Consider the following 27,519-nt stretch of genomic DNA (forward strand, 5'->3'; position numbering starts at 1 on the left):
CCTGTGCATCTTCATGCTCTGCGTTTGCATGTGATTACATAGGTATACAGCAGAAGAAGCCAACAGTCAAACCCATCGTTGGACCGTCCATCATCACATCAAGCTATAGTCCTCAACCCTACCTGTCTAATCCATGGCCAGATCCAACTGTTTTGACACTTTTGTACGTCATTCACATTCACCGCTTCGTTGGAAGTGAAAATTCTCTTCCGTCAACTTCCAGTTCCAGTTCCAAGACGCCCAGCCCGCCCATCAATGCATGATCACGGCCCGCCGTCACACCGCGCTAGAGCCCCCCCAGCCCTTCACCTTCAATTCTGTAGCGGCGCTGCTCCTCCCCTGTAATATTTAGCTCGCCCGCGCTCCACAGCGGCTTTCACGCCTCTCCAGCTGCTTAACCGCAGCAACTTGGCTCGCAGCTCGGTACCTAACAGGCGCCAGGCCTGGGTTCCCTCCCCGCCTAAGCAGAGCCCAAAGCCTGAACCAGCGGCTATTCTTGCTAGGAGTCAGTTGAAGTAGTAAATAGATGGATCAAATGGCATCACCGCGACTGTTTTGACTGCCAGGCACCAGGTTGGGAAATCTCTGTGCCGGCCACTTCTCGGAGCGTTGTGATAATTCGAAAGCCTCTCCTTCTACACTGCTCTTCAGATCCCTTGTATTCTCATCAAACTGTGCGATCGCTTGTGCTTGTATCGCCGTCTCTCCTGTCCGGCCGTGACAAAACCCAAGACCCCGCTTCGACCACGAGATCCAAACAAAAGAGGTGTCACCAAGCTACTCACTTAGCTGCTCTGCTCTGCTCTGCTCTAACCTTGCTTGCGTTACCTCCACACAGAAACAGCTCGAGCACACGCAAGGCCAACACGCAAGCAAGTCGTGGCTTCGCCTCTTTCTCCCTCTCTTGAGCTTCAGTCTCTGGTTTCTCCCGTCGCCATTCTCTCTCCTTCCATCGACCAGACTCCCCTCATCCCCAGCAACCAGGGCTCTTTCATCCTCCGCAACTCATCAAGCCCGCACGGCTCCAACCTCGCACAGCTTGCCATCGCACCGCACCGCCGCCTCCCGCTTGGAGCGTCCCCCCGTGCTCTGTCCCTCCGCGCAGCCGGACGCGCATGCGACACATTGCTGGCCGTCTCGACCGTGGCCCATTGACCGAGTCTTGCGTCTTCTTTGCGTCTCAACGACCACCCCCCCTCCCATCCCGGGTCCGCACACCCGCGCCCGCCCCCCAAAAGTCGCACAAAGGATGACGCAGTCTCCCATGATCGCCGCGCCGCCCAAGGCCACCAATGAGATCGACTGGGTCTCGCCGCTCAAGGCCTACATCCGCGACACGTACGGCGACGACCCCGAGCGCTATGCCGAGGAGTGCGCCACGCTCAACCGCCTGCGCCAGGACATGCGCGGCGCCGGCAAGGAGAGCGTCACGGGGAGGGACATGCTCTACCGCTACTACGGGCAGCTCGAGCTGCTGGACCTGCGCTTCCCGGTGGACGAGCAGCACATCAAAATTCCCTTTACATGGTGCGGTGCCCTCCAGTTCTTGATGAAGTCGTCTTGTCGTTATGCTGTTTGGAAAGGGCGTTGATACTGACTACGCATCCCTATTGTGCCAGGTTTGACGCATTCACCCACAAACCCACCACGCAGTACTCGCTGGCGTTCGAAAAGGCCTCCGTCATCTTCAACATCTCCGCCGTCCTTTCCGGCCATGCTGCTATCCAGAACCGAGAGGACGATTCCGCACTCAAAGTCGCCTACCACTCGTTTCAGGCCTCGGCCGGCATGTTTACGTACATCAACGAGAACTTCTTGCACGCTCCTTCGTTCGACCTCAGCCGAGAGACTGTCAAGACGCTGATACACATCATGCTCGCCCAGGCGCAGGAGATCTTTCTGGAGAAGCAGGTCAAGGACCAGAAAAAAGCCGGATTGCTGGCCAAGCTGGCGTCGCAGTCTGGGTACCTGTATGGACAGGCTGTGGAGGGCGTGCAGGAGAATGTCACAAAGGCCATCTTTGAGAAGGTCTGGCTGACAATGGTCCAGGTAAGCTTCAGTGTCTGGGAGGGAGATGCTCACCATCTTCGGATTCTGCAGCAGCGAAATTGCTAATTGGAACTGGTGCAAACCCCAGATCAAAGCCAGTCTTCTCAACTCCATGGCGCAGTATTATCAGGCAATGGCAGACGACGAAGCGGGCCAGCATGGTGTGGCCCTGTCACGGCTCCAGGTGGCCGACACCCTCGCCAAGGACGCCGACCGATTAGCAAAGAGCTTCCCCAGCACCGTGCCGTCCAACGCCAACCTCGGTGCCGACTGCAGCACGCATCTGCAGGAGATTACGAAGCGGCAGTGCTCGACGGTGCAGGAACGGCTGCGAGAAGCCATCAAGGACAACGACTACATCTACCACCAGACCGTCCCCGCGGAGGCGACCCTACCCCAGATCGCCAAGCTCCCGGCCGCAAAGCCGATCCCCGTATCCGAGCTCTACGCCGGTCAAGACATCCAGCGCATCACCGGCCCCGACTTGTTTTCCAAGATTGTGCCCATGGCCGTCACCGAATCCGCCAGCTTATACGACGAGGAGAAGGCCAAGCTTGTCAGAGCCGAGACGGAAAAGGTGGATACGGCAAACGGCGAGATGGCAGCCAGCCTGGACTATTTACGACTCCCAGGGGCATTGCAGGTGCTCAAGGGCGGATTCGACCAGGACATTCTTCCCGACGAGGATTTCCGGCAATGGTGTGAAGACGTGGCCAACCACGAGAATCCCGTGGACATCTTTGACTTTTTGCGGAGCGAGAAGGAGTCGATAGTGTCGACTCTGGACAAGGCGTCCAAGCAGCTGGATATGGAGGAGAGCGTGTGCGAAAAGATGCGATCCAAGTACGAAAACGAGTGGAGCCAGCAGCCCAGCGCACGCCTCACGACGACCTTGCGGGGAGACATCCGCAACTACCGGGAAGCTCTGGAGGAGGCCAGCAGGAGCGACGGCCAGCTGGCGGCGAAACTGCGCCAGAACGAGACGTGGTTCGACGAGATGCGGAACGCCGTCGCAAATGGCCAGGTTGACCAGCTCTTCTCCAGGGCGGTTTCCCAGGCCAAGGGGCGGAGTAGCAATGCCGTGAGCCCGGCTGGAAACGAGCCGAATCTGCTCGATGCAGACTTTGATGAATCCGGGCCCACGGTGGTGGAGCAGATTGCGAGAGTCGAAGAGATTCTCAAGAAGCTCAACCTCATCAAGAGAGAGAGAAATCAGGTCCTCAAGGACCTCAAGGAGAAGGTAAGAGTTGTGGGTCTTGCGAGAGGATCAAAGAGAGCGACATTAACAAAGGGGGATCTAGGTGCACAACGACGACATCTCTCAAGTCCTCATCCTCAACAAAAAGACGATAGCAAACTATGAGCAGCAACTTTTCAAGCAGGAATTGGAAAAGTTTCGGCCTCATCAGAATCGCTTGCTGCAGGCAAACCACAAGCAATCGGCCTTGATGAAGGAGCTGACGGCGACGTTCAACACTCTCCTGCAGGACAAGCGCGTGCGCGCGGAGCAGAGCAAGTACGAATCCATACAGCGCCAGAGGCTATCGGCCATTGGCAAGTACAAGCGCGCGTACCAGGAGTTCTTGGATCTGGAGGCGGGCTTGCAGAGCGCCAAGAACTGGTACTCGGAGATGAGGGAGACGGTGGAGAGCCTCGAGAAGAACGTGGAGACTTTTGTAAACAACCGGAGGTCAGAGGGCGCACAGCTGCTCAACCAAATCGAACAGGAGCGAGCAAACAACAAGAGCCAGCAGGCAGAGCTGGAAAGGGAGCGGCTGAGAGGCCTCATGGAGCGCATGTCCATGGAGCCGGCACAGCCGGCGGCGCCCGCCAGACCACCGTCGGGAAGACCAACACCGGCGCCCCTGATGCAGCAGCAGAGCCAGACGTCTCGTTACGGCCAGGGCGGCGGCAGCAGCAGCAGCAACGGCTATCAAGGGCAGTTCCAGATGCCTACGTCGCCACCGCCGAACCAGCAGAGCTTTGCCGGATACGCCAGCCCTCCTCCGCAGAGCACCTTTTCACAACCCGTATACAACCCGAGCACGTACGGCAGAAACCCCGGGCCGACATCGCCGCCTCCGAACCAGACGTCCTTTGGCATGAATGTCATGAGAGGGCCCCAATCGCCGCCACCCACACAGACATCGTTCGGACAACACCAGCCCTACACCATGTATGGGGCGTTACCCCAACAGCAGCAGCAGCAGCAGCAGCAGACACAGCAGCAGCACGCTCCTGGAGGATATGTGCCACCCGGCTTCGTCCCTCCACCGCCTCCTCCGGGCCCTCCTCCGCTGGGCCCTCAGCAGACTATTCACTTTGGACAGCAGGATTTTGATCCTGCGGTTGGCCACCCATCAAGCGCGCAGCCTCGGTCGGCCCAAACACAGCAGACGCACGACCCGTGGGCCGGGCTCAATGCGTGGAAATGAAGAGAAGAAAGCGCTTTTGTTGATTGATTAGGCAGTGAGATGGTTTGGATGATGGCATGAATACCCGACCTGAGATACAGAAAAGGGGGGAGGGAGGGAACGAAGAGGGATGCAGTTGGCATGCTGGGGAGAGCAGGGCCTCTTTAGCGAGCCGCAACGGCAGGTAATTGCGAGGTGGGAGCTGATTTGGAGACGAGATGCGAAAGAGACGGACGCGGTGATAGGAGTATGTGTACAGAAGGCGGTGATGGTCTTGATGAATGAATATCGGATGGATATCCCGAGTGGCGTCTACCTGGTCTTTGCACGAGCACACGAATTGGGCGCCATCCCGGCATTGCCTTGAGTGACTTGTCACATATTTGACAGGAGTACAATGACAGTGATGTTTAGATATGTGAGTATATTGCGGACAAGGTTTCCCCCTATGAGCCCCGATGAACAAGATTAGCTTTCCATGACTCGGGACTTGTTGGTTTGTGGAGTTTCAGTCGAAGGTGAGAGGAGCGGTTTAGCTTAGTACTATAGTAGCTATTGCTTGGCTCCCCGCAGAATCTCGGTCCCCGGAATATCAAAAGCCGTTGGGGGAGGCTCTAGTTCGACGGGTTAGAATGGGGGGGAAGACTGTAGCGTTAAAACTACGGAGACGGGGTTTGCCCTCCGCTCTTGTTTGGGGGATGAAGCTGTGCTGCGTGGTTGAATGTCGAAGGGAACTCCTGCAGTACTGGAAGATTGGATTGGGTATGAAATGGAGGGAAATAGTCTGGTATTTCAGATACTGAGTTTGACTGATCAATCGAGTTGTTCAAAGGCAAAAATATCCGTCGGAAAGGGGAGGGTTTTGATAGGTACTCGTCTCGATGGCGGGGGAGATTCCATGTGCCCCCAGCAACTGGCTATAATATTAGCCGACGGCCAATGAGAGGCGGCCAATTATGTCTCCCTTTTTGGATCTTCGTCGCCCTTTTAAATCGTGGCCCATGGCGAGAACGACGACGACGAGCCGAAGAACCGACGCGCGAACGTTGATAGACAAATCGCGTTTCTCTTCTGTTCTTTTTCAAACCTCTTCAATCTAATCATCTTTCTCTTTTTTGGACCAGCAATTGATATCTGCTTCACTGAAAACTGAGACAGAAGAGAAAGAGAGAGACGTTGGGCATACGATTGACTAGCTTGGACTGAAAAGTCTCGGGCGTACGGATTTGGGGCCGGCCATCGTGAGACGTCATCTCCATCACCGCTCACCACGAGAAAGACGGATTGCAAAAGACGAAACACAGAAAAAGGGACAGGCAAGATGGTGCTCACGGGCGATGAAGTGGCCAAGCATAACAGCGAAAAGTCATGCTGGGTGATTATTCATGTGCGTTTTTCATTCAATGCTCAAATGAGGGAACTGGAATTGGGGGGACTGAATGAATGAAAGCTGGGAGAGAGGAAATCGTGGATTGGTGGAACTTGATTGCTGACGCTTGAACTGTTCTTCCTCTCATCCAGGGCAAAGCATACGATGTGACAGAGTTTCTGCCTGGTATGTTCACGATGATTTTCCCCTCTTATTCAAAGTTAGCAGTCGCTTCCTCAGAGAACGAACAACTAACATGAGCACTCTTCAACATTCACAGAACATCCCGGCGGCGAAGAAATCATTCTCAAATATGCCGTACGCCCAACACACCCCCTCATTCCCATCATCATCATCGCGGGGACCTCCGACTGCCCCATCATCGTTGAACTCCCTCACTAATCACGTTTTCCAATGGCACAGGGCAAAGACGCGACGGAAGAGTTTGACCCGATTCACCCCCGGGACACGCTCGACAAGTACCTCGACAAGTCGCTGCACCTGGGCCCCGTGGACATGGCCACCGTCGCCGTGGAGGCCAAGAAGGAGGACGACCCGGAGGAGGCGGAGCGGCAGCGGAGGATACGCGAGATGCCGACGCTGTCCGAGTGCTTCAACCTGCACGACTTTGAGGCCGTCGCGCGGCGGACCATGAAGAAGACTGCGTGGGGGTACTATTCCAGCGCGGCTGATGATGAGATTGTGCGTTTTGTCCTCCCCTTTTGACGACTGGCCTTGATATGTACTGATGCTGCTGCTTCCAAGACCATGCGTGAGAACCACAGCGCCTACCACAGAATTTGGTTCCGCCCCCAGATCCTCGTCGACGTCCACAGCATCGACCTGTCCACCACGATGCTGGGCACCAAGGTCTCGGCGCCCTTCTACGTCACGGCCACGGCCCTGGGCAAGCTGGGCCACCCCGAGGGCGAGGTGATCCTGACGCGCGCCGCGCACGCCCACAACGTCATCCAGATGATCCCCACGCTGGCGTCGTGCTCCTTCGACGAGCTCGTCGACGCCCGCCAGGGCGACCAGGTCCAGTGGCTGCAGCTCTACGTCAACCGCGACCGCGCCATCACCAAGCGCATCGTGCAGAACGCCGAGCGGCGCGGCTGCAAGGGGCTCTTCATCACCGTCGACGCGCCGCAGCTGGGCCGCCGCGAAAAGGACATGCGGCTCAAGTTCGTCGACACGGGCAGCAGCGTGCAGAAGGGCACCAAGACGGACACGAGCCAGGGCGCCGCCCGCGCCATCTCGAGCTTCATCGACCCGAGCCTCAGCTGGGCCGACATCCCCTGGTTCCAGAGCATCACCAAGATGCCCATCATCCTCAAGGGCGTGCAGCGCGTCGAGGACGTGCTGCGCGCCGTCGGCGCCGGCGTCCAGGGCGTCGTGCTGTCCAACCACGGCGGGCGCCAGCTCGACTTCTCGCGCTCCGGCATCGAGGTCCTCGCCGAGACGATGCCCGTCCTGCGCGACCAGGGGCTGGACTCCAAGATTGACGTCTTCGTCGACGGCGGCGTGCGGCGCGGCACCGACATCCTCAAGGCGCTGTGCCTGGGCGCAAAGGGCGTGGGCATCGGGAGGCCGTTCCTGTATGCCATGAGCACCTATGGGCAGGCCGGCGTGGAGCGGGCGATGCAGCTGCTCAAGGACGAGATGGAGATGGACATGCGGCTGATTGGGGTGACCAAGATTGCGGACCTGCATCCGGGACTGTTGGATACGAGGGGGCTGTTTGTGCATAGCAATGCGACGCCCGTGGATTCGCTGTCGAATGTCACGTATGATCCGTTGGTCGTTCCGGCGCAGAGGATCAAGGCGAAGCTGTAGTAGTTGGATTGGCATTTCTTGGATACTCGAGAAGTCGCGGAGGAGGGAAGATGACGGGCGTTGTAGGATTATAAACGAGCAATATATTGCATAAACAGAAAGCTCTTATCCCATTGTTCATCCAAACTCCAGTCATATACATCTTTCGACAAGACTCGAAAACAGCAGCCTCATCAAAGCCCACTCAAAAACTCCCGCAGCGTCATCGGCTTCCTCACAGCGTTATTCAGCCCCTCATGAAACGTAACCCAGACCTTGTCCTGCCCAGCCGTCGCCTTCTTGTCCATCAACCCGCCCCTGACAACATCCGCCAGCGCCTGCGCCTGGATGATTCTCCCAAAAAAGTCCTTCTTCACCACCAGTCCATCCTCCACGACGGCCATGTTGTCGTCCTTCTTCTGGCTCAGCAAAGATGCCAGGGGCTGTTGCGTCGCTTGATCGTCGCCTTCGCCTAGGGAGCGGCCGGCCTGGAAGCGCGCTTGGCGGGCGCTTGTCTCGCGGAGGGCGAGCGTGCGACGGAGTTCCTGGTCGAGGACCTGGCGGATTGCGTAGCGAGCTGGTGGTTGGGATGTTATGAGGGAAGAGGCTGTTTCATAGGTAGACAGGGAATCAATGTCTCTGCACATCACGATTTAGCCTTCCTCAATTCATACAGCATAAGATAAGGGGGGTTCACTCACGGCTCCATGCGGTAGACAAACTGCGGCCCGCGACTGGACAGCACATCGCTCTCAATCTTGCCCTTTTGCAGCGTAATGCCCACTTCGGCGAGCACTTCCGACGCCCTCTTCACCATTCGCCGCTCGCTCTCCTTGCGCACGCTCGCCGTCGTCCCCTGGCTCCCGCCCACGACAACGGGCTTCACGTCCGGCGACAGCATGCGCGCGAGGTACGGCAGGAACTCTGTGGAAACGTCCTCTGCGCTGCGGAACAGCCGCATCATGGTCGGGCTGAGCTGGCCCTGCAGCGTCTGCAGCTGCGCGCGGGTCTGCTTCTCGGCCTCGTAGGCCTGGAAGTCCGCGCGCGGGCCGGAAAAGGGAATCGTAGGACCGGCATCTTCTTCCCCGCCAGTCCGCTGGTTGTTGGTCGACGACATGCCGCCGGCAAAGTGCCTGATGGGCGATGCAAACAGGTGGTGGCAGGCCAGCACGGGCTGCGAGAGGTACGGCGCAAGCTCCCATTCCTGGCTCGCGTACAGCCTCGACTGGCAGGCGTCGTGGAAGTACAGCCAGTCGTAGGCCTGGTTCGGCTTCGACAGGTACGAGTCGTCGTTGAACTCGCGGTTCGGGTACTCTGCGAATATCTCCGTCACAATGTGGCTGATCTCGCCGCTGGCGTCCACCATCTGCCGGAGGCACTCCATGGCGTACTTCTTCTGGTGCTCGCCAAAGCCCAGCTCCGTCTTTGGCTGCTCATGATGCGTCTTGGACCTCGATAGGCTCAGCGCTTGCTTGGGGAAGCCGCCTCCCTCTTGGAAGAGTCGCGAGATGATATCCTTGACGCTGCCTCGCCCGAGGCCTCGAGCTCCCGCCGCGCCGCTGGCAAGCTCCTGCAGGATGTTCTTCTCGATCCAATCCCTGGTGAGACGCTGCGTGTCGCTCAGAGCCGAAGCCCTGAACCGGGAGGCCACCCATTCGCCCACCACCATGACGCCTCGGAGATCGCCCTGCACGGTGCTTTCTTGGCCCCGTCTGGCATCGATGCCGCTGGCCATGCCCCAGGCCGTTTCACATAGCTTGCGTGCTGCGTCCTTGTCGCAAGGGATGCCTTCCTTTTCAAAGACCTCCTTCAATCGCCCAACTACCGTGTCCAGAGTCGGTCGACCGACGTGGATGATCTCGGCCAGATTCGACTGCCTCAGTGGCCTCAGCGAAGGATGGTACACATCATTGCATATCAGGATCAACGGCCGCATCAGCCGAAAGTCGTCCCCCTTCTTCTTCTTGCCATCGTAAGTCTTCTCCACCACTGATGAGTTCTTCTGGTCGATGAGCACCAAGTCAATCAGGGCCCTGATGAAGCCGCCCTCCCCTGAAGCTCCCGATCCCGTCACCACGCCGTCGACCTCGTCCACGACCACGCAAACAGGCTTGGCGACCTTTTGCGGCCCGTTCGGCGCCTTCAGATTGCTCACGTTCTTGACGCTCTCCGTCCCAAGACTGGTGCGGATCCGGTTCTTGACAACGTCGCGGCTGCGGTCGTCGCTGGCGTTGACTTCAATTACTTCGTAGCCGGCCTGCTTGGCACAGACGTGAGCCAGTGTCGTCTTGCCCAGTCCGGGGGGGCCTGTCAGCATCAGGATCTTCCGGTGAGGCTTCTCCTCTTCGGGCGGGGGATGGGGGCCGTTGCGTCTCGCCGCTTTGGGCTTTGCCTTGGCTGTTCCTGGGAACACCAGCGGATCCCACTTCTTCAGCCAGCGGAGGACAAGTCTGTTTGTGCCGTCATCGCCGCACAAGTCCATAAAGTTCCTTGCGCGGTATTTCTCGGTCCATAGCATCGTCTTCTTGGGTTTCTTGTCGGATATCGATGTGGCCTCCATGGAGCGAACGGCTTGATTGGTGTCTGGAGATGATGGGGTTTGCCGTTTCTCAGCCATTTCGCTTGTCGCTGCGTTGATGAGGTTGTGAATGTCGACGCCATAGTAGTCTCGCTTCGCCCGCCCTTCCTTGGTCTTGGACCTCGCTGCCACCATGGACTCGTAGGACTGAGCAACTGCCTCCTGACGCTGCTTGATGGTGATTTCCTTGCCCCCGCATGTCTTGAGCTTGTAAGTGGTCCTTGAGCGGCTTCCAAAGATGGGCGTGGTGAGTAATGAGTTGAGTCTGCCCCAATGGGGAGCTGTTGGTGCAGTATTCTGAGTGGCCTCGTAGAGTGATGGCTGAGGTGCGTCGAGATCGATGACTGCGCTCTTGTCGCGGGGAAGAATGCCGTCATTGTCGTCTTGATTCGCATCTCGAACAGCCAGTGCGGGCCGGTCGTCTATTTTGCGCCTTTTAGAGGGAGACGTTGACCTTGCTCTTGGATAGTTTTCGACGTCTGATTCAGAATCCGAGTCCACAAACGGCCCGCGGTTGCGTGGCTTCTGCGTGGGATATTGGACATCGTGCGGTTTGGCGCGCTTTGGCGGAGGAGAGGGAGGGTCGCTTGGGTAGGCAATTGGCGAGGATGCAGACAGCATTTTGGTGCTGACTTGGTGTAGACAATATATAAAGAGAGAGAAACGCTCAGGAACGTACAAAAAGAAGCAAAAGACCAACGTTGATGTACAAAACCTGTATCGACAATTCGGCTCACAAAACAAGTCACTACCAGTGGAAATCTCTCGACGCGTCTCAGCCCACTTTGTCACAATTGAGACGCGTTGAGTGGCCCCACCCTTCGGTGAGGTCGGTGAATCCGTACGGCGAGCCGTCACACCGACCGGCAGAACCCCGGCTGCGTGGCACCACCAAGAAAAAATGTCACCCACATGGTGAGCTCTAACAAACGGCTTCAGTGTGATCCCGTCAAGCTGCAATTGTCGCCGGTCGGCTCGCCAAGATGAGAAAGCCGTACCGTTTCTACAGTTTAAGTCGTCCTGTAAGTCCATTGTCATCTTGGCATTGTCTGCTGCCGATGTCATCCGCGCACCGCTGGAACTGAGCTCGTGTGATGGCGGGGGGGAGGGATCCCACCTTACTGACATCGAAACCCTTTACAGAAACTGCGACAGTCATGGAACAAGTACAACCTGTATAACCTGTACCGCCAGACCGGCCGCGAGCCCCAGATCCGAGGCACGCCCACCTTCTTCCAGCAGAAATGGGCCGCCAAGGCCAAGACGCGGTCGTACCACGGCGAGCACATCCCCGAGAAGAAATGGGTGCGCCTCTTCTCCCGCCGGCTGCTGTCCGCCGTCGACATGCCGCCCGAGTACCTGGCCGCGCACGACGGCTCCGAGCAGGCCGCCGGCCGCGGTTCGGGCCTGACGACGTCGACGGTCACGGCCGAGACCTTTTCCAAAGTCCCCCGACTCAGCACCCAGGAGCGCTCAAGGAGGAGGACGCCCGTCTTTGGCGACGTGAACAAGCTGCTGTCGGATCAGTTCAACAACATGACGCCTTATATGCAGATGACGTTTGCGCCGCTGGAGAGGAGGCTGGATACCGCCGTGTTCCGGGCTCTGTTTGCCAGCAGCGTCCGGCAAGCACGTCAATTCGTTATCCACGGCGCCGTCACGGTCAATGGAAAGAAGGTGCGTCAAAGACTATACAACATTCATATTCAACTTCTTATCTGTGCTTGAACTAACATGTTTACGCAGATGGTTCACCCTTCTTACCAATTGAACCCCGGCGACATGTTCCAGGTGGACGTTGAAAAGGTCATGTACGGCACGGGAGTGCAGAAACCGGCACAGGCCCACCAGCGACTCCGTGAGAACCTCGAGGCCAGGCAAAAGAAGGCCGAGCAAGCATACCAAAACGCACTCAAGAAGGCAGCCGGCAGCGCCGAGCAAAGCGCTGAGAGCGCTGCTGAGGGAGAGAAGCCCGAAGCTGATGCTGAGGCTGCCGAGGGCGAGGCCGCTGCGGGCGAAGACGCCGGATCATTGACTCCCGAGGCTCAGTGGCAGCTGAAGAACAAGGCTCTAAAGGCCCTGCTGAAGGACGTCAAGAAGCTCCTGAAGAACAACCCCAAGGACCTCACTGCCAAGGAGAAGAAGCAGCTCCGCCTGTTCCGAGCAGATGCCAAGCGCTTCCTCTCGCATCCCGAGAAGAGCGAGGCAGACCCCGCGGAGCTGATTGACGAGCTGCAGCTGCAGATGAAGAGCCACGAACTGCTGCGAGAGAGCTTTGAGAAGCTCGACCTGAAGGACAGTCAGGAGCAAGACCAGGCCGCGGCCGCAGCCGAGGCTGAGGCTGAGGGTACGCAAGCCGCCGCAAAGGAGAGCGAGGAGGAGGCGCAGCCTGAAGTCAACAGAGAGCGACAGATCGAAAAGGGCCTCGAGGGCCTGTCAGAGGAGCAAAAGACAAAGGCCAAGCGGATCATGGGCGACGCCTCGCTGTCCAGGGAGGAGATGCGGAAGCTGGCGCAGATGCTCCGCTACGACGAGGAGAACCCCATTGACGACTCGAAGCCGTACGCTACCCCGTGGAGGCCCCGGCCGTACATGTCGGCGTTTGCCTTTATCCCCCGGTATCTCGAGGTCAACCCCAACATTTGCGCCGCCGTCTACTTGCGGCACCCGGTTGCGCGAAAGGGCATGGCGGAGGTACCGACGCCGTTTAGCTACTTGACGAGTCAACTTACGCACAACTGGTATCTTGAGCGAGGTTAAGGGCGTGGGCAGGCATGGGGAGAGTTGGTGTAGATCATGATGGACAATTCTACGCAAGAGGGATGTCCAAGGAGGTAAAGAGGACAGGTTACTGGACCATGTATGATGATAAAAGGTCGAGGCAGGACTGGATGTCCTCTCATGCTTCGGCTATGTAATAGTATATACAAAGAATCTATGATATTGCACGTAACCCGACGACGATGTCTTTGTGGTGTAGTCAATAGCCAACGAAGGTTCAGGCAGTGTATTCTATGATCTAGGCCCTCATAGCCAGTTCTCGAGGCAGTGAACGGTTTACCTGCCTACCAACTACTACTACTCCGGACAGCGCTACATGAGACAACATGGCAGAGACAACGCGGAGCTTTTTAGGAGACTATCCTCCGTGGCAATCGTACGATTCCAAGTCAAATCCATGCTCCGGGTAGGGCCATGTCTTGCAACTGCACTCTTTAGAGTCAGCCATGTCTCGCAATTGCAGCAGAGCTGCTGACTTCTCGACTACCGGCGTGGAATGCGGAGTGTACGGAGTGTCAAGGCCAACTTGCACAATACATATTCCACACGGCGTCTTTTCCTGGCAAATTCACAGATCCTGTTAACATGGTTCTTTTTTGCATACCCGTCGTTTCAATTGGGATAATGTGTGATTTGCTCGACAACTGAATTCGGTTGTTTGTTCCGTGGTCGTATTTCTGCGGTAGCATTTCGGGGGCGCCGTTTCGCGGAAGTTGGTCAACGGATAGCCATTTTCTGTCTCTGCATTGACTCGAGCAATCGTTCAAGTGACCACAAGCCTCCGACTAGCCCTGAGCAAGGCAATGAGTGATTAATGCATCTACCTGAGCTCTGCAAGGGAAACCTCGAGTACAAAAGTATAATTATACACGTATGTATAGCATCCAACGTGATACAATTCCGCTTCCCGCACCCGCCTTGCAGCGCATGGCATCGGTTACACTTGTCTCGTGTCTCGCAACGGACCGGAACGGACAATGGCATCCATCTCACCTTGCTAGTATGTAGTAGTATGTAGTACGGAGTATGACATGCCTTGAGAGACAAATTCTCCGCATCCCCAAACACGGGGAAACGGAGCGAACGCCTTTACAGTATGTACTACTACTACTATAATAATGCCTCGTCCTCGTGCCCTGTGAATCCTTCTCCCGAGCGTTCCTGGCGAATCCCGAGTTTCGGTGATTCTTTGCCCACTTTTTTGGACGGTGTGGATGTTGTTACGGGAGAAGAAATCAGGAATTGGGGGATCTGCTGATGGGCTTGAGCACTCCGACAACCGCTCGTGGTTTGACTCTTTTGGTGACTTTCATAACCTGCCAATTATTATGCAGATAGTACTCCTCCATGTGTTGGATAGTGAAGATGTAAAACAGAGTCTCAGTAGAACTACGTGGTGCCAACAAAAGCAACAGAGACTCGTCTGAATCAAGCAAGACACAGCGTCTGTCCCCCCCTCGAAATGCACAGTCCCGCCGATCTCATCAAAGTGCGGAATTGAACTGCCAGCTTCCCGCGATTCCGGCTTAGCGGCACTCGCCACGACTAACTTCAAAGGCGACCGGTTCGGCGAGCCTCAATCCATTTACTCGAGGCCCTGGTAACGGGCATCAGATGGACCGGCCCAGGGCAGCAGACCAATCGCAGGCGCCGGATTTGCCCTCGAGGAGCTGAAGGGTTGGCGGGCAACAAGGCGTAAGGCTTCAATGGCTGGGAAGCTTCAGGGCATTTTTGGGCCACCGACACCCGGGTTGACTTGTCAGGTTGACGGCTGGGGATTGCATTGGATTGATCTTGTGCTGCTGCTGAGCTGGGAGGCGCATGTCGTCAGTCGGGTCAGCTCCGGTACTATCTTGCCCATACTATAGTATTTTCCCATCTCGCCTCTGCTCGACAGCTTGTGTGTTACCCTCTCCTTCTTCCCTCTCACCACCAAACCCTCGCCTCTCTCGCTTTAACTGCTACCTACCTTAAGGTACTCAACATCAGCCTGATTGCGACATCTGCCGTGGAAGCGCTCATCACTGTACATGCAGCGCAAGACCTTGCAGCTTCCCTCCACCTGCGCAAAAGCTTTACACGCCCCCCGCATCAAGTCTTATTCAACCACCACATACATACGCACATATACACCAAAGCAACACTCCGATCTCCGAGACCGCCGCAGCCAACAACCGATCCCTGGATTGATTCATCCATTGCAGCTGCAGGGCGTTGCATGACAAATCCCTAGACGGCCCGTCGACCGCAGCGCCGTCGCCGAGAGGCTCGCCATCACGACATCGTCCGCCACAGGTCAGGACCCAGGACCAGAGTGCAGCCCAAGGGAGGGAGGGCGTCTATTCCAAGACATTCATTCCCGCCCTGTCTCGCGCCTCGCCATCTCTCTCATCTCTCATCCCTGCAGCCTGACACAACCCCAGACCCAGAGTTCGATGGTGACACCGCGTGCCGGCACATTTCGATGCTAGCGCTCCGTCTGGGGACTGCTCTCCTGCCCACCAACGTCCACATCTCGAACTCCTAGTTCACAGCCTCAGCTCCAGCTTCGCCCGTTGTTTCTCGCCGCGCAGCGCATCTCCGGCCTCTGCACCATTCGCCACCTCCTTCACGCCATGGACGGCATCGATCTGACTGCCGCCTCGTCGTCCAACGCCTCGACGCCCGCCACCCAGCCCAAGAAAAAGTCTCGGCGAGCCACCGACCCGGCCACCCAGAAACGGAGATGCATCAGCACGGCCTGCGTCGCCTGCCGCCGGCGAAAGTCCAAGTGCGATGGCGCCCTGCCAAGCTGCGCCGCCTGCGCCAGCGTCTACGGCACTGAGTGCATCTACAACCCCAACTCGGACCACCGCCGCAAGGGCGTCTACCGGGAGAAGGTCGACAGCATGAAGGCCCAGAGCTCGACGCTGCAGGTCATCGTCGAGGCCATCCTGAATGCCTCTGAGGAAGAAGTGCCCGACGTCGTCAACAAGATCCGGACATGCGACAACCTCGACACAGTTGCGCAGGAGCTCTTGAAGATGGGCTCGGAAGCCAAGCAAGACGAGGAGGAGGGAACCCCGGAGGAGGAACCCATGTCTTTTCTGCCCGTGCAAGGAGAACGAGAGCTCGCGGGCAAGATGGGAGAGCTGCGGCTCGAGAACGGCTCGGTGCGCTTCATTGGCGGCACCTCTCACCTCATCTACCTAGGAGACCCTCACCACGACGGCACCGAGTACGATTCGCCTTCTGAGCCAGGCGTATGTGAGAATCCCGTCACGTCCTGGACTCGCGTGACCACTGATCCACGTCTCATCATGCACCTCATGAACATGTACTTCAACTACCACTACCCATACTTCACTACCCTCTCGCGCAAGCTGTTTTGGCGAGACTTCATGAGGGGCAAGTCCAGATTGCAGCCGGGCACGACGTACTGCTCATCGCTGCTGGTCAACGCAATGTTGGCGCTTGGCTGCCACTTCACAGACATCCCTGGGGCGTTTGGCATCCCCGGCGACAGCAGAACAAAGGGGGATCACTTCTTTGCCGAGGCCAAGCGGCTCATTGTCGAGAATGACGAGTATGAGAAGCCCCGGCTCGTGACCGTGCAAGCCCTGGCACTCATGTCTGTCAGAGAGGCCGGTTGCGCAAGAGAGGCCAAGGGCTGGGTCTACAGCGGCATGAGCTTCCGCATGGCTCTCGACATCGGCCTCAACCTCGAGATCGAGGGCTTGGACAAGGAGCACATGACGGAAGAGGAAATTGACGCCCGGCGCATCACTTTCTGGGGCTGCTTCTTGTTCGACAAGACCTGGTCCAACTACCTGGGCCGCCTGCCACAGCTCCCGAGAAACTCCTTCACTGTCTCCAAAGTCGAAGTGTTCCCGGACGAAGACGCAGCGCTGTGGTCGCCCTTCACCGACAAGGGCTTCGATGAGTCACTTGCGCAGCCGTCGAGGACGCGGGCGGTTGCTCTCCTGCTGTCCAAGCTGTGCGAAATCAGCAGCGACATCCTCGTCTTCTTCTACCACCCCAGCCACATAAAGCGGGCCAGCAGCAAATCTCTCGAGCTCAAGAGACTCGGCGAGCTGCACCAGCGGCTGGAGGAATGGCGCAGGGCCGTGCCCAAGGAGTTTGATCCAAAGGAAGGCTTGCTGCCAAACGTGATCCTGATGTTGTAAGTCTTGCCTGCACCGTGCAAGGCGTTGAGATGTCATACTGACTCCTTTTCTTCTGTAGCACATTCTACCACCTCCAATACATTCACCTCTTTAGGCCTTTCCTGAAATACTCCCCAACCGCATCTCCACTGCCTCCGCACATATCTCCAAGGCGGATATGCACCGCAAACGCTGGTGCCATATCAAAACTGATGAGGCTGTACAAGAAGTCCTGGAATCTCCGACAGATCTGCAACATTGCAGTCTACATGATTCACAGCGCGTGCACCATCCACCTGCTCAATTTGCCGGAAAAGACGGCAAAACGAGACCTGACCCATGGACTGCGGCATCTGGAAGAGATTGCAGAAGACTGGCTCTGTGCTAGGCGGACGCTGAGCATTCTTAGTGTTTTGGCTCGAAAGTGGAAATGCGAAATTCCGGAAGAGGCCGACATTATCCTCAAACGAACCGACGAGAGGTTCGAGTACTACAGCACGTCGGAAGTGCCCTCTCCCGGATCGAGCAACATAGCCCCCATCTCACCCGTCACCTCGGAGGAAGGGGCGGCGCAAGCTGCAAGGCACGACTATGGCCTTGCGAGGCATCATCCGACTTCAGAGCCCTTGGCTCAACCGACGATGCAGACGTCGATAGAGGAGCGCCTGTCCATGGACTCGCCCATGTCCATTGGCAACGGCATTCCTCATGCGGACCAGCAAGGCATGGGCATGGACCCTACGCAGATGGACTATCAGACCATCCTCGGCGCATGGCCACAGCAACTGAGCATGCCCATCAGCTCCCCTCCGTCTGGTCTATCTTCGGGAACCCAAAGCCACATCTCATCAGATATGGGCCTCCGCCAACAACAACAACAACAACAACAACAACAACAACAACATCCCAATCAGAACCAGAACCCTCAGAGCCAGATCCAGAACATGGGCAGCATGGGCATGGACGGCCGCGAATGGCTGCTCAGCGACTCGGCGCGGCTGCACCAGAGCTTTGGCAGCTGGGACATTCGCCAACAGCAGCAGCAGCAGGGCGGCCCTGGGGCGAATCCGATCTTCATGTTTGGTGCTCCTAGGGGAGGAGACGGGGGTGGTGAGACGAATGCTGATTTGAGCTCGTTTGATTCGCTTACGGAGTCTTTGACGGCGCTGAATGCGTGGTTGCCTGCTGGCTTGGAGTAAGAAGGGACGCGGGGGGTTGCTGCACTTTGTTGCTACTAATAGTGTTGTGTATATATTTGCATCCCTCGTATGGTGGTGGTTGGATCTGGATCTACCTTGTATTCTGGTGGTTGAATATGGATGACATGGGCCTTGTTGGATATTTGATAATGGGTATTTTGATGGTGGAAAGGGTCAACAAATCATATCACATACATATACGGAGTATGCCTTTTCGCTTCGTCGTGGTGTCTGTGTTGGCTTGAACCTGTATAGAGTCATGGACAAACCCCCACCAATAACCACGCCATATTACTCCAGGTTCCCATTGAGAAATACCCTACACAAGTCCCATGTTTCCAAGGGAGAATCATCAAGTGACCATACTTGGATCATGATCCTCATTGTCAGCCCGGTCTAATTTGTGTCCATGGAACGTGTTACCCAAGACCAAAAGCATCACACAAGTGTAAAAGGTCCGCATAGCTATGAAAGGCGGTCAATTCGCCGCAATGGGAGAGTTCTAACTGCAAAAGTTGCCATACCTTAGGGACCGATGGGACCTGGAATCTAAGACATCAATGCGACCCCCCTTCTACCTACGTCTATTGGACGCTAACAAAGAGATGATGACGTGTGAGAAGTACTCGGTATGTCACTGCAGTCGAACTTGTAATAAAGTCCATCGGCAAAGCACACAAGGTTGAAAACGAGCAGGAAGACAATATAGCCAGAGTCGTCAATTGCATGCTCGCTTAACATGGGCCAAAGGAAGAAGACTTCAGTTCCTCTTCTAGAGCTAAATCTACGCAGTACGACACGTGCGCCTTACAGCAGTCACCTACCGTTTCAACCTCCACCATCGTAGCTTTTTTCCTCCATGTCTTGCATAGAAGGGATCTGCTCTATATGCCGAGAACAGAAATAGGCACCCTTGATAGATATTAGAGGAGAAGAAGAAGAAGAAAGGAAAAGACTCACTTCATCCATCTCGATGCGCTCTCTCGCTCCACTGGCTGGCCGTTGTCTCTAGACCAGACAAAGCTGGCCCTGGCACTTCGTTGCTAAACGAGCTCGAAATGCCCGAGTATTTTCCCCTGCCCGTCCGTTCTGCTCTTCCCCTCATTTTCTAAACCCTTCATTTTTCATCTCTGTTCTGTCGTGCTGTAGGTAATCGGTCCAGACGACCAAAGGGGTCTCGATTGGGGTCGTACTGCTAGTCGAAAAGAGGAGGAGTCGTTTCTGAGCGGGCCATGCCGAAAGCCAGCGGCACACGTGAACAAGCAGGGGGGAGGTGCGGATGTGAGGAGACAGAGTTTCCCCTTCTCCTTCGTTCCCTTTTGGCTAGGCACTGGGGAAGCATTGGTGTCAGTAGGCCACATTTACTCTAATTTCTGTTTCCCCTCTCAGTGTGAAGAGAGGCACGTCCGGACAGAAGGAGGAGGGTAGTCGTTGCGCTGTTGGGAATTTCCCCGGCAGCTTGTACGTCGTATTTGGGTACGAAGTTGCATCAGAATCATCTCACAATCCTCAAAGGCGGCAGAGAAAGCGAAAGTTTGGCTGGGGTCAAGGGTCTGAAATTAGGAGGCTCGAGGGATGACATACCGCAGCAGCAAGACGAAAATCGTTCAGTGAGGCCGACAACCAGTGCTCAAGTGCTGTTGGCCGTTTTGCTGGTCATTCAAAGTCAGTCGGTCCAGGAGATTGAGCATTGTAATGCCACCGAAGCCGCCGAGCTCTCCAGCTAGAGAGCAAAGCCCGACGTCAAGGCAGAGAAAGCCACTAGTATTAGTATCGCCATGCCTTGCGAGAAGAAGCGGAGCGCCATTGCGATTAGCGTGCATCTTGGAGCCAGAAGGAGGGCCGGGGGGGACTAACTGGAGTAGCGAGACGGGGCGGAAGTGCCTAGAGGAGCCAGAAATGATGCCCTTGTAGCATCAAGATGTCATGTGTCATATTTCACTTCAAAGCGCTGCTGTAAAAGTAGCATTGCCAGGCGAGCGCGGGAGATGCTTCTCCACCACGGCCAGACGTAAAGGAAGCAAATCGTAGGCTAGAGAAGACGGCCCAGCGGGTTGAGCTGCAGCAGAGATTGACGCGGATTAGACTTGTCGACTGGTGAGATTGTGGGACGCTCCTCTCGCGATAAGAGGGGCCATGAACATGGACGTGAACATGGGCAGGGGAAATCAAGGCACACACCCCCAGCCGGAAATCTTGTTCAACGGCTGGGGAAATGGGTGGCCCTGCCACATGCCCCGGAGTTTCCAGTAGTAGAAGTGGTGCTCGAACTTCGTGCTCGTCGAGTACCTGTACGTACTGGTGCTGCTATAACTCGTACGAGCACCGGTATGCACTTCGTACGAGCAGGACAAAGAGATGGAGTGGACGGTGGACGGATCTAGCTTCAGCTTCAGCTCCAGCTCCAGCTTCGTCGTTCCCTCTGCCGTGCCCTTCAATGATGTCCATGCTGCGCTTTGTGGGTTTCGCTCCGTCCGCCGATCAGAGATCCAAGATGACTGTGAGAGACGACGTTGATTAGTTAGCCCGTCCATCACTCGAGCGTGCACCCTCACAGTCTGGTTTCTGTGTAACCGCTTCTTCTTCTTCTTCTTTCTTCGTCTTTCTTTTCTTGTCATGCAGATAGAGGCAGCGCCCATTGGCAGTCGGAAGGAATGGGGCAACGGTAGAAGTGAGGCCTTTTCCCCCTCTTGACATCACTTACCCTTGATTGCAATTAAGCAGCTGAGCCAATAGCTCTCAGCTCACGCACGGTATTGCATGGCCTGATTCCCAAGTACTTTGTAGAAACAAGAAATCCTCGGCTCTGAAAGTGATTCTCTCGTGGGAGGTGCGCGAGCTCTACGGGGTTACCAGTGTCGGGGTAACAAGTTTAATAGTATCCATCTCCCCATCTTTCGCCGGCCAAGGCCCAGAACTGCCGCCTCGGTTGGTGATCGGAGTTTTTGGCTGATTCTGACTTTAACCTTTTGTCAATGCCGGGCCCGAGTCTAGAACCATCTTGAACACGGAATGCGTGGAGAGTTGGCTTGACGAGAAAATGAGTTGTTCCGCCGTCGACCCGATTCTCCTCCCCTTAGGAGCGACATGCGAGCATACTGTAGAGCTGAGATTCCATCGTTGAGGATTGGCCCATGTCCGTCTCCAGCTCGGCCTCGGGATCCTGGACTCCTGTTGTCGATCCAAGCTCCTCCCCCGCGGTGGCGTTGGAGAAGGAAAAAGCGGTTCGTTTGTTCACTTGGGCTTGGAACGGCAAATTGTCATGACAGATCGTGGCCATCAAAATCACACATCGGCGTTTCTAATTCGCGCGTCACCAAACTTTGTTTCTTCCAATTTCCCATAAACATCAGACGATGGCCCGCCTGTCACGGTCTTGAACAGGACGTGAACCGGGTTTTGAGGATTTGGCGGGGAAACGGGGAAATGGGGAAATGGGGAAAACCTGGAGATGAGATATACTCCGGGGTGACAGCTGTGGCAGATCTGGTTGTGGACAAGGCTGGGAGGCGGAACAGGGTCGCAGCACGGTCTGGCGATTCGACAGAGGGCAGTATGAAGGCTGCTCGGCCGTAGCATCGCAGCATCCTTAGCATTGCCGCATCGTCGAATCGCCGCGAGCGTCAAAGCAGATGCATAGACTCGAACCGCTTCACCTCCAGGCTCAATTCATTAGGCAGCGGATCAATGCAATCCCAGTGCGTTTGCTAGCATCGGCGGTGGGTTGCGGCCCCTCGCCGTCACTGGCTGCAAAACTCCGGGGTTCGGCCCGAGTACCGTTTGGCCACATGCAGCACGCACTCTCCAACGAGCTTGAAAACAGGGGCATCAGCATCCCCTTTCGGCGCTATTTGCAGCAGGGTTCGTGTCGACGACCTACTACTACACCACTTTGATGTCCTGCCCCCCCAGCCCATCTGGCCCCGAATGACCTTTGCCCTGCGGCATAGCCTTGGTATGGGGTACGTGTTGGTTTGACCGCGAGTCCGGGTGTTACCGTGTATCGACTACCAAGCGCGTGAGTATCTGCATGCGCACATCGGGCATTCGCCCACCATGGGAGTCCGCCTTGACATGGCCTCCGTGCGCGCCTCCCACCCTCCATCAATCTTTAACTCCCTGTCTTCACGGTGTCAGTGATGGGGAAGCGGGCATCGTCACCGGTATTCGTAGAACAGGGCACAGAACTGATCGGGACTACACCACGGGGAGCTGCCGAGTACCTGTTTGATGGCCGTTGTCGTTGAACAACTCATTACCACCCAGTACAGTAGTACTATCGGCAATACGACTCTCGTACAAGTTTGTCTGCCGGAGTGGTCATAATACGGCTCAATCTGGTGTTGTTTGTGTTCAAATCCCTTCCTCTCAGATGGAGCGAGAAGGGATTGGCCTCATGTTCGAGCTTGGCCATCACTCTGCAGGACCCTAGTTGATTTGGTATGGGATAGCCTGCCACTAATGTTAGTGTCGACCTATGCTGATAATACTCCTCGTCTTGATCTCAATTTGAAGCTCTGCCGGCTCTTACTGGGTTTGTAACTCACATGCTCAAGCATATTCGACGCCATGCATTCCTTAGGTAGGTAATGCGTCAGAACCTGCTGTATGTGTTCAAGTGCCTGGCTTCCACCAAGGTAGGTACTTGGCGCTGCAACGGTAATGTCATCTGTAACCTTTTTTGCCCTCTCCCGGACTTGACATGTAAGTGTGACGCCGCTTGATTCCTGCAGCACGCATCAATCAGGTCCCGGGGGTTGCTGGTCACTGGTGTACAACCACAACGCAATATACTTCAACCCCAACCTGAGCTTGGCGAGGGGTCTCCAGCACCAAAGAGAGCACTCGTTGTTTGATTGATTTGTTGCCGTTGCTCTCGTGTCCGCCAATTGCCATTCTGCCGCTTCGGCCGAAGCTCCGTGCGGCCAGCGCTAATTGCTAGCGAGGTCTTCGGCTTTGGCGCTGATGGAGGTCATCTGGCGAGGGCATCGAGGTTGAATACGGTTGAGGAGATTCCGTCGAAGTGACGGACGGAAAATAAGGTGAACCAACATGGGGCTTATGTAACACGTCAAATGCCCGCTGCCGAATAAGCTCCAACAAGCTCCAACACGATACGACACGATACGAAGAGGTAGGTACTTCGTACTTGCCTCCTATACAATTCTTGGTGCTGAAGTAAGGCAGTGATAGAGGATGCTTCCTGCCCAAGTCTTGCATGCGGCGGTTCGTAAACGGAAACCGCCAGATAACGACATCAACACGTGATTGTCGTGCTGACTGGGCATCCTCCTCTGCTCCGTACCTAGAGAAAAACCCTCTTCAATTCTCTCTTCTGCCTCCAGAGTCCCATCTTCTCGCCTCACGTATTTTGAGAACATAGCGGGAGGCAATGCTTCTCTGCGATGCGCCTCAGTATTGACTACTCGAATCCCTTCTTCTCCGACGCCTGCTTCTCCGCATCTCAAAAGAGCTAGATGGCTCAATCAAAATCTGCCCAAAGCGTGGCTTTCTGCCGGAGTCCGTCGCACTTTGAGGAAACATCAGCCCACCAGACAAGACAATATAGCTTGCTCTAGGACACTTTGCCCACATGAAGCGATGTGACGGCACCTCAGCTCTCGAACCCACCATATTCTCCGTCAAACATTGTCAATTTCAACATCTGCCAATGCCAATGCGTCGCGTCTAGAGCAGCCAGAGAGCTGAAACGCCTCTGCTATTATGCATTGCCATTGGCCGCATCACGATGAATAACCCCAGGAAGCATCCAGCGAATGAACCACCGCAGCCGCCGAGGCCCAGGTAGCTATTCGGAGAACAAGCGACCCTTTGTCGAGGAGAGCATTGTCGATCCGCAGATCTTGTTAGAGTTGCCCAATAACCTTCTGAAATGGGAGCTTCTTCCGGGCCGCTAGGCGACAGATTTATGCCCACTGATTCATGAACCAAGCCAATGCGTAGCGTGTCACAGTCAGAGTCGGTTTCACCGAGACGGCAAGACGCCAATTGCTCGCATTCTCTGGCTAACAGATGGCCAATTGCCAGCGCTTTTCATGGTGTTTCTACCATGTGAATCGGCGCCTACCCCGGTAGATCTTCCGATCACCCGCCAATGATTGGCAATAACCATCACACCTACCGCTTTCGTCACAAGCCCCCGTTCAACGAGAGCCTCAGCGGCGCTCCTTCAATATCAAGGTACCCTACTTTGTTGCTTGCCGATCCTTTGTCTTCTCTGATGTTAAATAGGAGTCACCAACAGTAATCTGACGCTGACAGCGAAACCAGTCCGCTACCCAGATAGCTCATCAGGGCAGAGAAGGCTCAGGGAACCGAAAGCAAGAGAAAGCGGCGGAAAACGACTCAACGGGGCACAAAGGCTAGGACTGTTGCTTCAGACCAAGGGCCGTCACAATGCATCTTCACAACTCCATTTCAGTCTTGGCTGCTTTGGCTTCCGTTGCTGCCGCAGCGTCCAAGACTTGTCCTAGCAACACTCCACTCTCATGCCACAACACCACCGTTGTTCAAGACACTTGCTGCTTTATTCCGTCTGGTCAGCTGCTTCAGACGCAGTTCTGGGATACCGACCCCTCCACTGGCCCTTCCGGTAAGTAGTCCTCGCCGCCTCGCACGATGCAACTCAATATTCCCTCGCAAGTGGGGATGAATGCTTAACATTTGCCGCTGCTACTAGACTCCTGGACGATTCATGGGTTGTGGCCGGACAATTGCGATGGTTCATTTCCCCAGACGTGCGATGCCAGCCGAGCATACACCAATATTACCGACATCCTGACTGCCATGGGTGCCGATGACACCCTCCAGTACATGCAAACCTACTGGAAAGACTACCAGGGCAACGACGAGTCCTTCTGGGAGCACGAATGGGGCAAGCATGGCACATGTATCACGACCCTGGACCCTGGCTGCTACGACGACTACGTACCGACCGAAGAGGCGGCTGATTTCTTCTCGAAGACGGTGTCATTGTTCAAGACGCTGCCTACTTACCAGTGGCTGGCTGATGCTGGCATCACCCCTGACGGCTCCAAATCTTATGCCCTGGACGACATTCAGTCAGCACTCTCCCAGCAGCACGGCGCTGAGGTGACCCTGGGCTGCGATGGCAAGACCTTGAATGAAGTCTGGTACCACTTCAACATCAAGGGCTCTCTACAAGACGGCCAGTTTGTCGCCGCAGAACCTGATGGCGCCAAGAGCACCTGTCCCGACTCCGTTTATTACGACCCCAAGAACGGCGGCCGGCGGTTGTGACCGTAACAAGCTCCGCTCTGAGATGGCTCAGCGGCCGATGCATGGCAACGCAGACGAAGCCAAGACGAGACAAGTCAAGACAAGCCGGGGAAACACAGGAACATACTTGTACAAAGCGAGAGTGTGGGGATCGGCGGACGGGACGGGGATCTTTTGCTCATGCATGTATATTTGCGATTCGTCATGTATACCACATAGCCATCTTGTGACTCGCCGGTAATGGCAATGGCATTCTTTGGCAACCTCGGTGGAAGCGCTGAAGCAACTTCTTTGTCCCTCTGTGTTGTTACTCCCACCCTCATGTCTATTTACGGGCACTTTTTCTTCTGGCAACTCGGCGGCCCGTCAGGCAACTTGAACGGTCTGGTTGAGCATCCAATGGGTGTTGAGGATTCGCCTCCCCAAGAGCAGCTGGTTGCCAGTTGGCGCGCCACACACAAATTGAGTGATGCTACCTTAATAAAGAGAAATCAGAAAAAGACAAAGCAAATCAGCCCGCCGATGCGAATCGACACGAAGAAGACCAGAAATCATCCTGGCGCGGTACTACCACGGAGTACTTCCACCACCCTTCGTTGCTCTAGCATTTGACCCCCTGCGCCACTCATCCCAAGGTACAGACAAGTGCACGCCGATGCAGACTAGCAGCAGCGATGAAGAAACGGTGCCGAACAAGGGCAGGTGGGGCGATGACACGAGCCAGCAGCAGTCCTTGGCGCCTTCCAACCTCCACTCTGCTCGCTCAGGTGCTTGCCGCTTTCTGCTTGTACTTCCTGCTCCATACCGTACTCGTACTTGCCAAGCAGCGGACAGAATGGCAGGCAAGTGCAGCCGCTGCCATCTCCTCTTGAAATTTTCTTCAAGTATTCTAAAGCGGCGGCGGACCTGGCACTAACTGGCCATCCAATCACAGCCTCAGACACGGATTAGTAGAGCTGTCTGCCGTGCGATCTGGTTGGCCCGTGCTCGTCCCCAACGGCGCAGGCAGGTGCGGTGCTTGGTTACTCCCGTGAGCGTTCCTGCTCTGACGGCAAGCGGCTTCCTTCTCCGCGCAACGACCTCAGGGTTGAGTCTGACCAGCTTCGTATCCGGCTTCCATACTCCAGCTTTTCCATCTCCTTCTCCTCCTCGGTGCTTCAGCTGCTTCGACTCGGTTGGTCCTTCATCTACAACTACTAGTATCGGGCTTGTCTATTTATTGTACTTCGCACAGACGCATTGCTTTTTCAGCTCTTGTCAATTTCTTCTCTTCTCTTCGCCCGTCTCGATCGCCATCATCGCCGCAATATAAATGACCAAACCACATGCAGTCAGATGAGGGGATGCGGGATGCCAAAAATTTTTCCTCGCTTAGCCCAACGGAGACCATTTCCGAGCGCCGACTCCCTCTGGTTTCTCCCCTTGTCCGGTTGTCATTTCCCGGCACGCCCTGTTCTTCGTTCGTCTGGTTGGGGCAGCAGAGCCCAAAACCGTGGCGCCACTTGACGACCCCATATTCATCGCATGGCCCCCCTGTACACCTTTCCAGAAACGCTTAGAGTGGCTTGACCCATTGGGAAACGCCTCCGACTTGCCCATCTTGCTGAGCTCAGGTCCGAGGCCGCGGTTGGTCAACGGCAGTAGCAAGCAGCCACTGCCCGCAGAGAGGCGCCGTGGACTGGCACGAGGGCCAGCCTAGACTGGAAGCCAGAATGGCCGTCACGATGCCGCCGATGCCTGCTAGACCAAGCAGTACCTTGCCAAGTGACGAGGTACCTACCGCCAGCTTCACCTCCAGACTACAGGCACACGGCCGACGACTAACCCCGCATAATGGTTCGCCGCTGAAACCGGTCCTGACCACGGCAATAAACCGTTCGATACGCGTGGCGTCGAGTTGCCAACGACC

The 27,519-nt window shown here is 56.0% G+C and overlaps 7 protein-coding genes across 7 annotated transcripts; 5 read left to right on the plus strand and 2 right to left on the minus strand.

Annotated features, from left to right (window-relative positions):
* Positions 1-1,249: 1,249 nt before the first annotated feature.
* Positions 1,250-4,484, plus strand: BBK36DRAFT_1125005 (BRO1-domain-containing protein; the record flags this gene model as incomplete). Its single annotated transcript, XM_024891225.1, has 4 exons — positions 1,250-1,527; positions 1,620-2,049; positions 2,138-3,289; positions 3,351-4,484. The coding sequence occupies 4 exons, from the start codon at positions 1,250-1,252 to the stop codon at positions 4,482-4,484; spliced, it is 2,994 nt and encodes a 997-aa protein (XP_024747276.1).
* Positions 4,485-5,784: 1,300 nt separating this feature from the next.
* BBK36DRAFT_1143663 (hypothetical protein) lies at positions 5,785-7,668 on the plus strand (the record flags this gene model as incomplete). The annotated part of the gene is made up of 5 exons (XM_024893615.1): positions 5,785-5,850; positions 5,985-6,018; positions 6,113-6,150; positions 6,256-6,534; positions 6,598-7,668. The coding sequence occupies 5 exons, from the start codon at positions 5,785-5,787 to the stop codon at positions 7,666-7,668; spliced, it is 1,488 nt and encodes a 495-aa protein (XP_024747277.1).
* Positions 7,669-7,841: 173 nt separating this feature from the next.
* On the minus strand, positions 7,842-10,872 carry BBK36DRAFT_1181055 (hypothetical protein; the record flags this gene model as incomplete). Its single annotated transcript, XM_024896232.1, has 3 exons — positions 10,628-10,872; positions 8,349-10,522; positions 7,842-8,286 (listed from the first exon to the last, which is right to left on the minus strand). Exons 1-3 carry the CDS (start codon positions 10,844-10,846, stop codon positions 7,842-7,844), a joined length of 2,838 nt encoding a protein of 945 aa, XP_024747278.1. The 5' UTR covers positions 10,847-10,872.
* Positions 10,873-11,176: 304 nt separating this feature from the next.
* On the plus strand, positions 11,177-12,986 carry BBK36DRAFT_1136249 (alpha-L RNA-binding motif-containing protein; the record flags this gene model as incomplete). The annotated part of the gene is made up of 3 exons (XM_024892924.1): positions 11,177-11,247; positions 11,369-11,902; positions 11,972-12,986. The coding sequence occupies exons 1-3, from the start codon at positions 11,209-11,211 to the stop codon at positions 12,983-12,985; spliced, it is 1,587 nt and encodes a 528-aa protein (XP_024747279.1). The 5' UTR covers positions 11,177-11,208.
* A 2,635-nt stretch (positions 12,987-15,621) lies between these two features.
* Positions 15,622-18,856, plus strand: BBK36DRAFT_1171410 (hypothetical protein; the record flags this gene model as incomplete). Its single annotated transcript, XM_024895564.1, has 3 exons — positions 15,622-17,168; positions 17,231-18,261; positions 18,816-18,856. 3 exons carry the CDS (start codon positions 15,622-15,624, stop codon positions 18,854-18,856), a joined length of 2,619 nt encoding a protein of 872 aa, XP_024747280.1.
* Positions 18,857-20,518: 1,662 nt separating this feature from the next.
* Positions 20,519-21,630, minus strand: BBK36DRAFT_1143667 (hypothetical protein; the record flags this gene model as incomplete). The annotated part of the gene is made up of 5 exons (XM_024893616.1): positions 20,519-20,848; positions 20,906-20,955; position 21,055; positions 21,103-21,191; positions 21,450-21,630. 5 exons carry the CDS (start codon positions 21,628-21,630, stop codon positions 20,519-20,521), a joined length of 651 nt encoding a protein of 216 aa, XP_024747281.1.
* Positions 21,631-24,767: 3,137 nt separating this feature from the next.
* Positions 24,768-25,631, plus strand: BBK36DRAFT_1143668 (ribonuclease T2; the record flags this gene model as incomplete). Its single annotated transcript, XM_024893617.1, has 2 exons — positions 24,768-24,963; positions 25,051-25,631. 2 exons carry the CDS (start codon positions 24,768-24,770, stop codon positions 25,629-25,631), a joined length of 777 nt encoding a protein of 258 aa, XP_024747282.1.
* Positions 25,632-27,519: the final 1,888 nt, after the last annotated feature.

The sequence above is a fragment of the Trichoderma citrinoviride genome (assembly GCF_003025115.1).
Source record: "Trichoderma citrinoviride strain TUCIM 6016 unplaced genomic scaffold BBK36scaffold_12, whole genome shotgun sequence".
NCBI classification, from domain to species: Eukaryota; Fungi; Ascomycota; class Sordariomycetes; order Hypocreales; family Hypocreaceae; genus Trichoderma; species Trichoderma citrinoviride.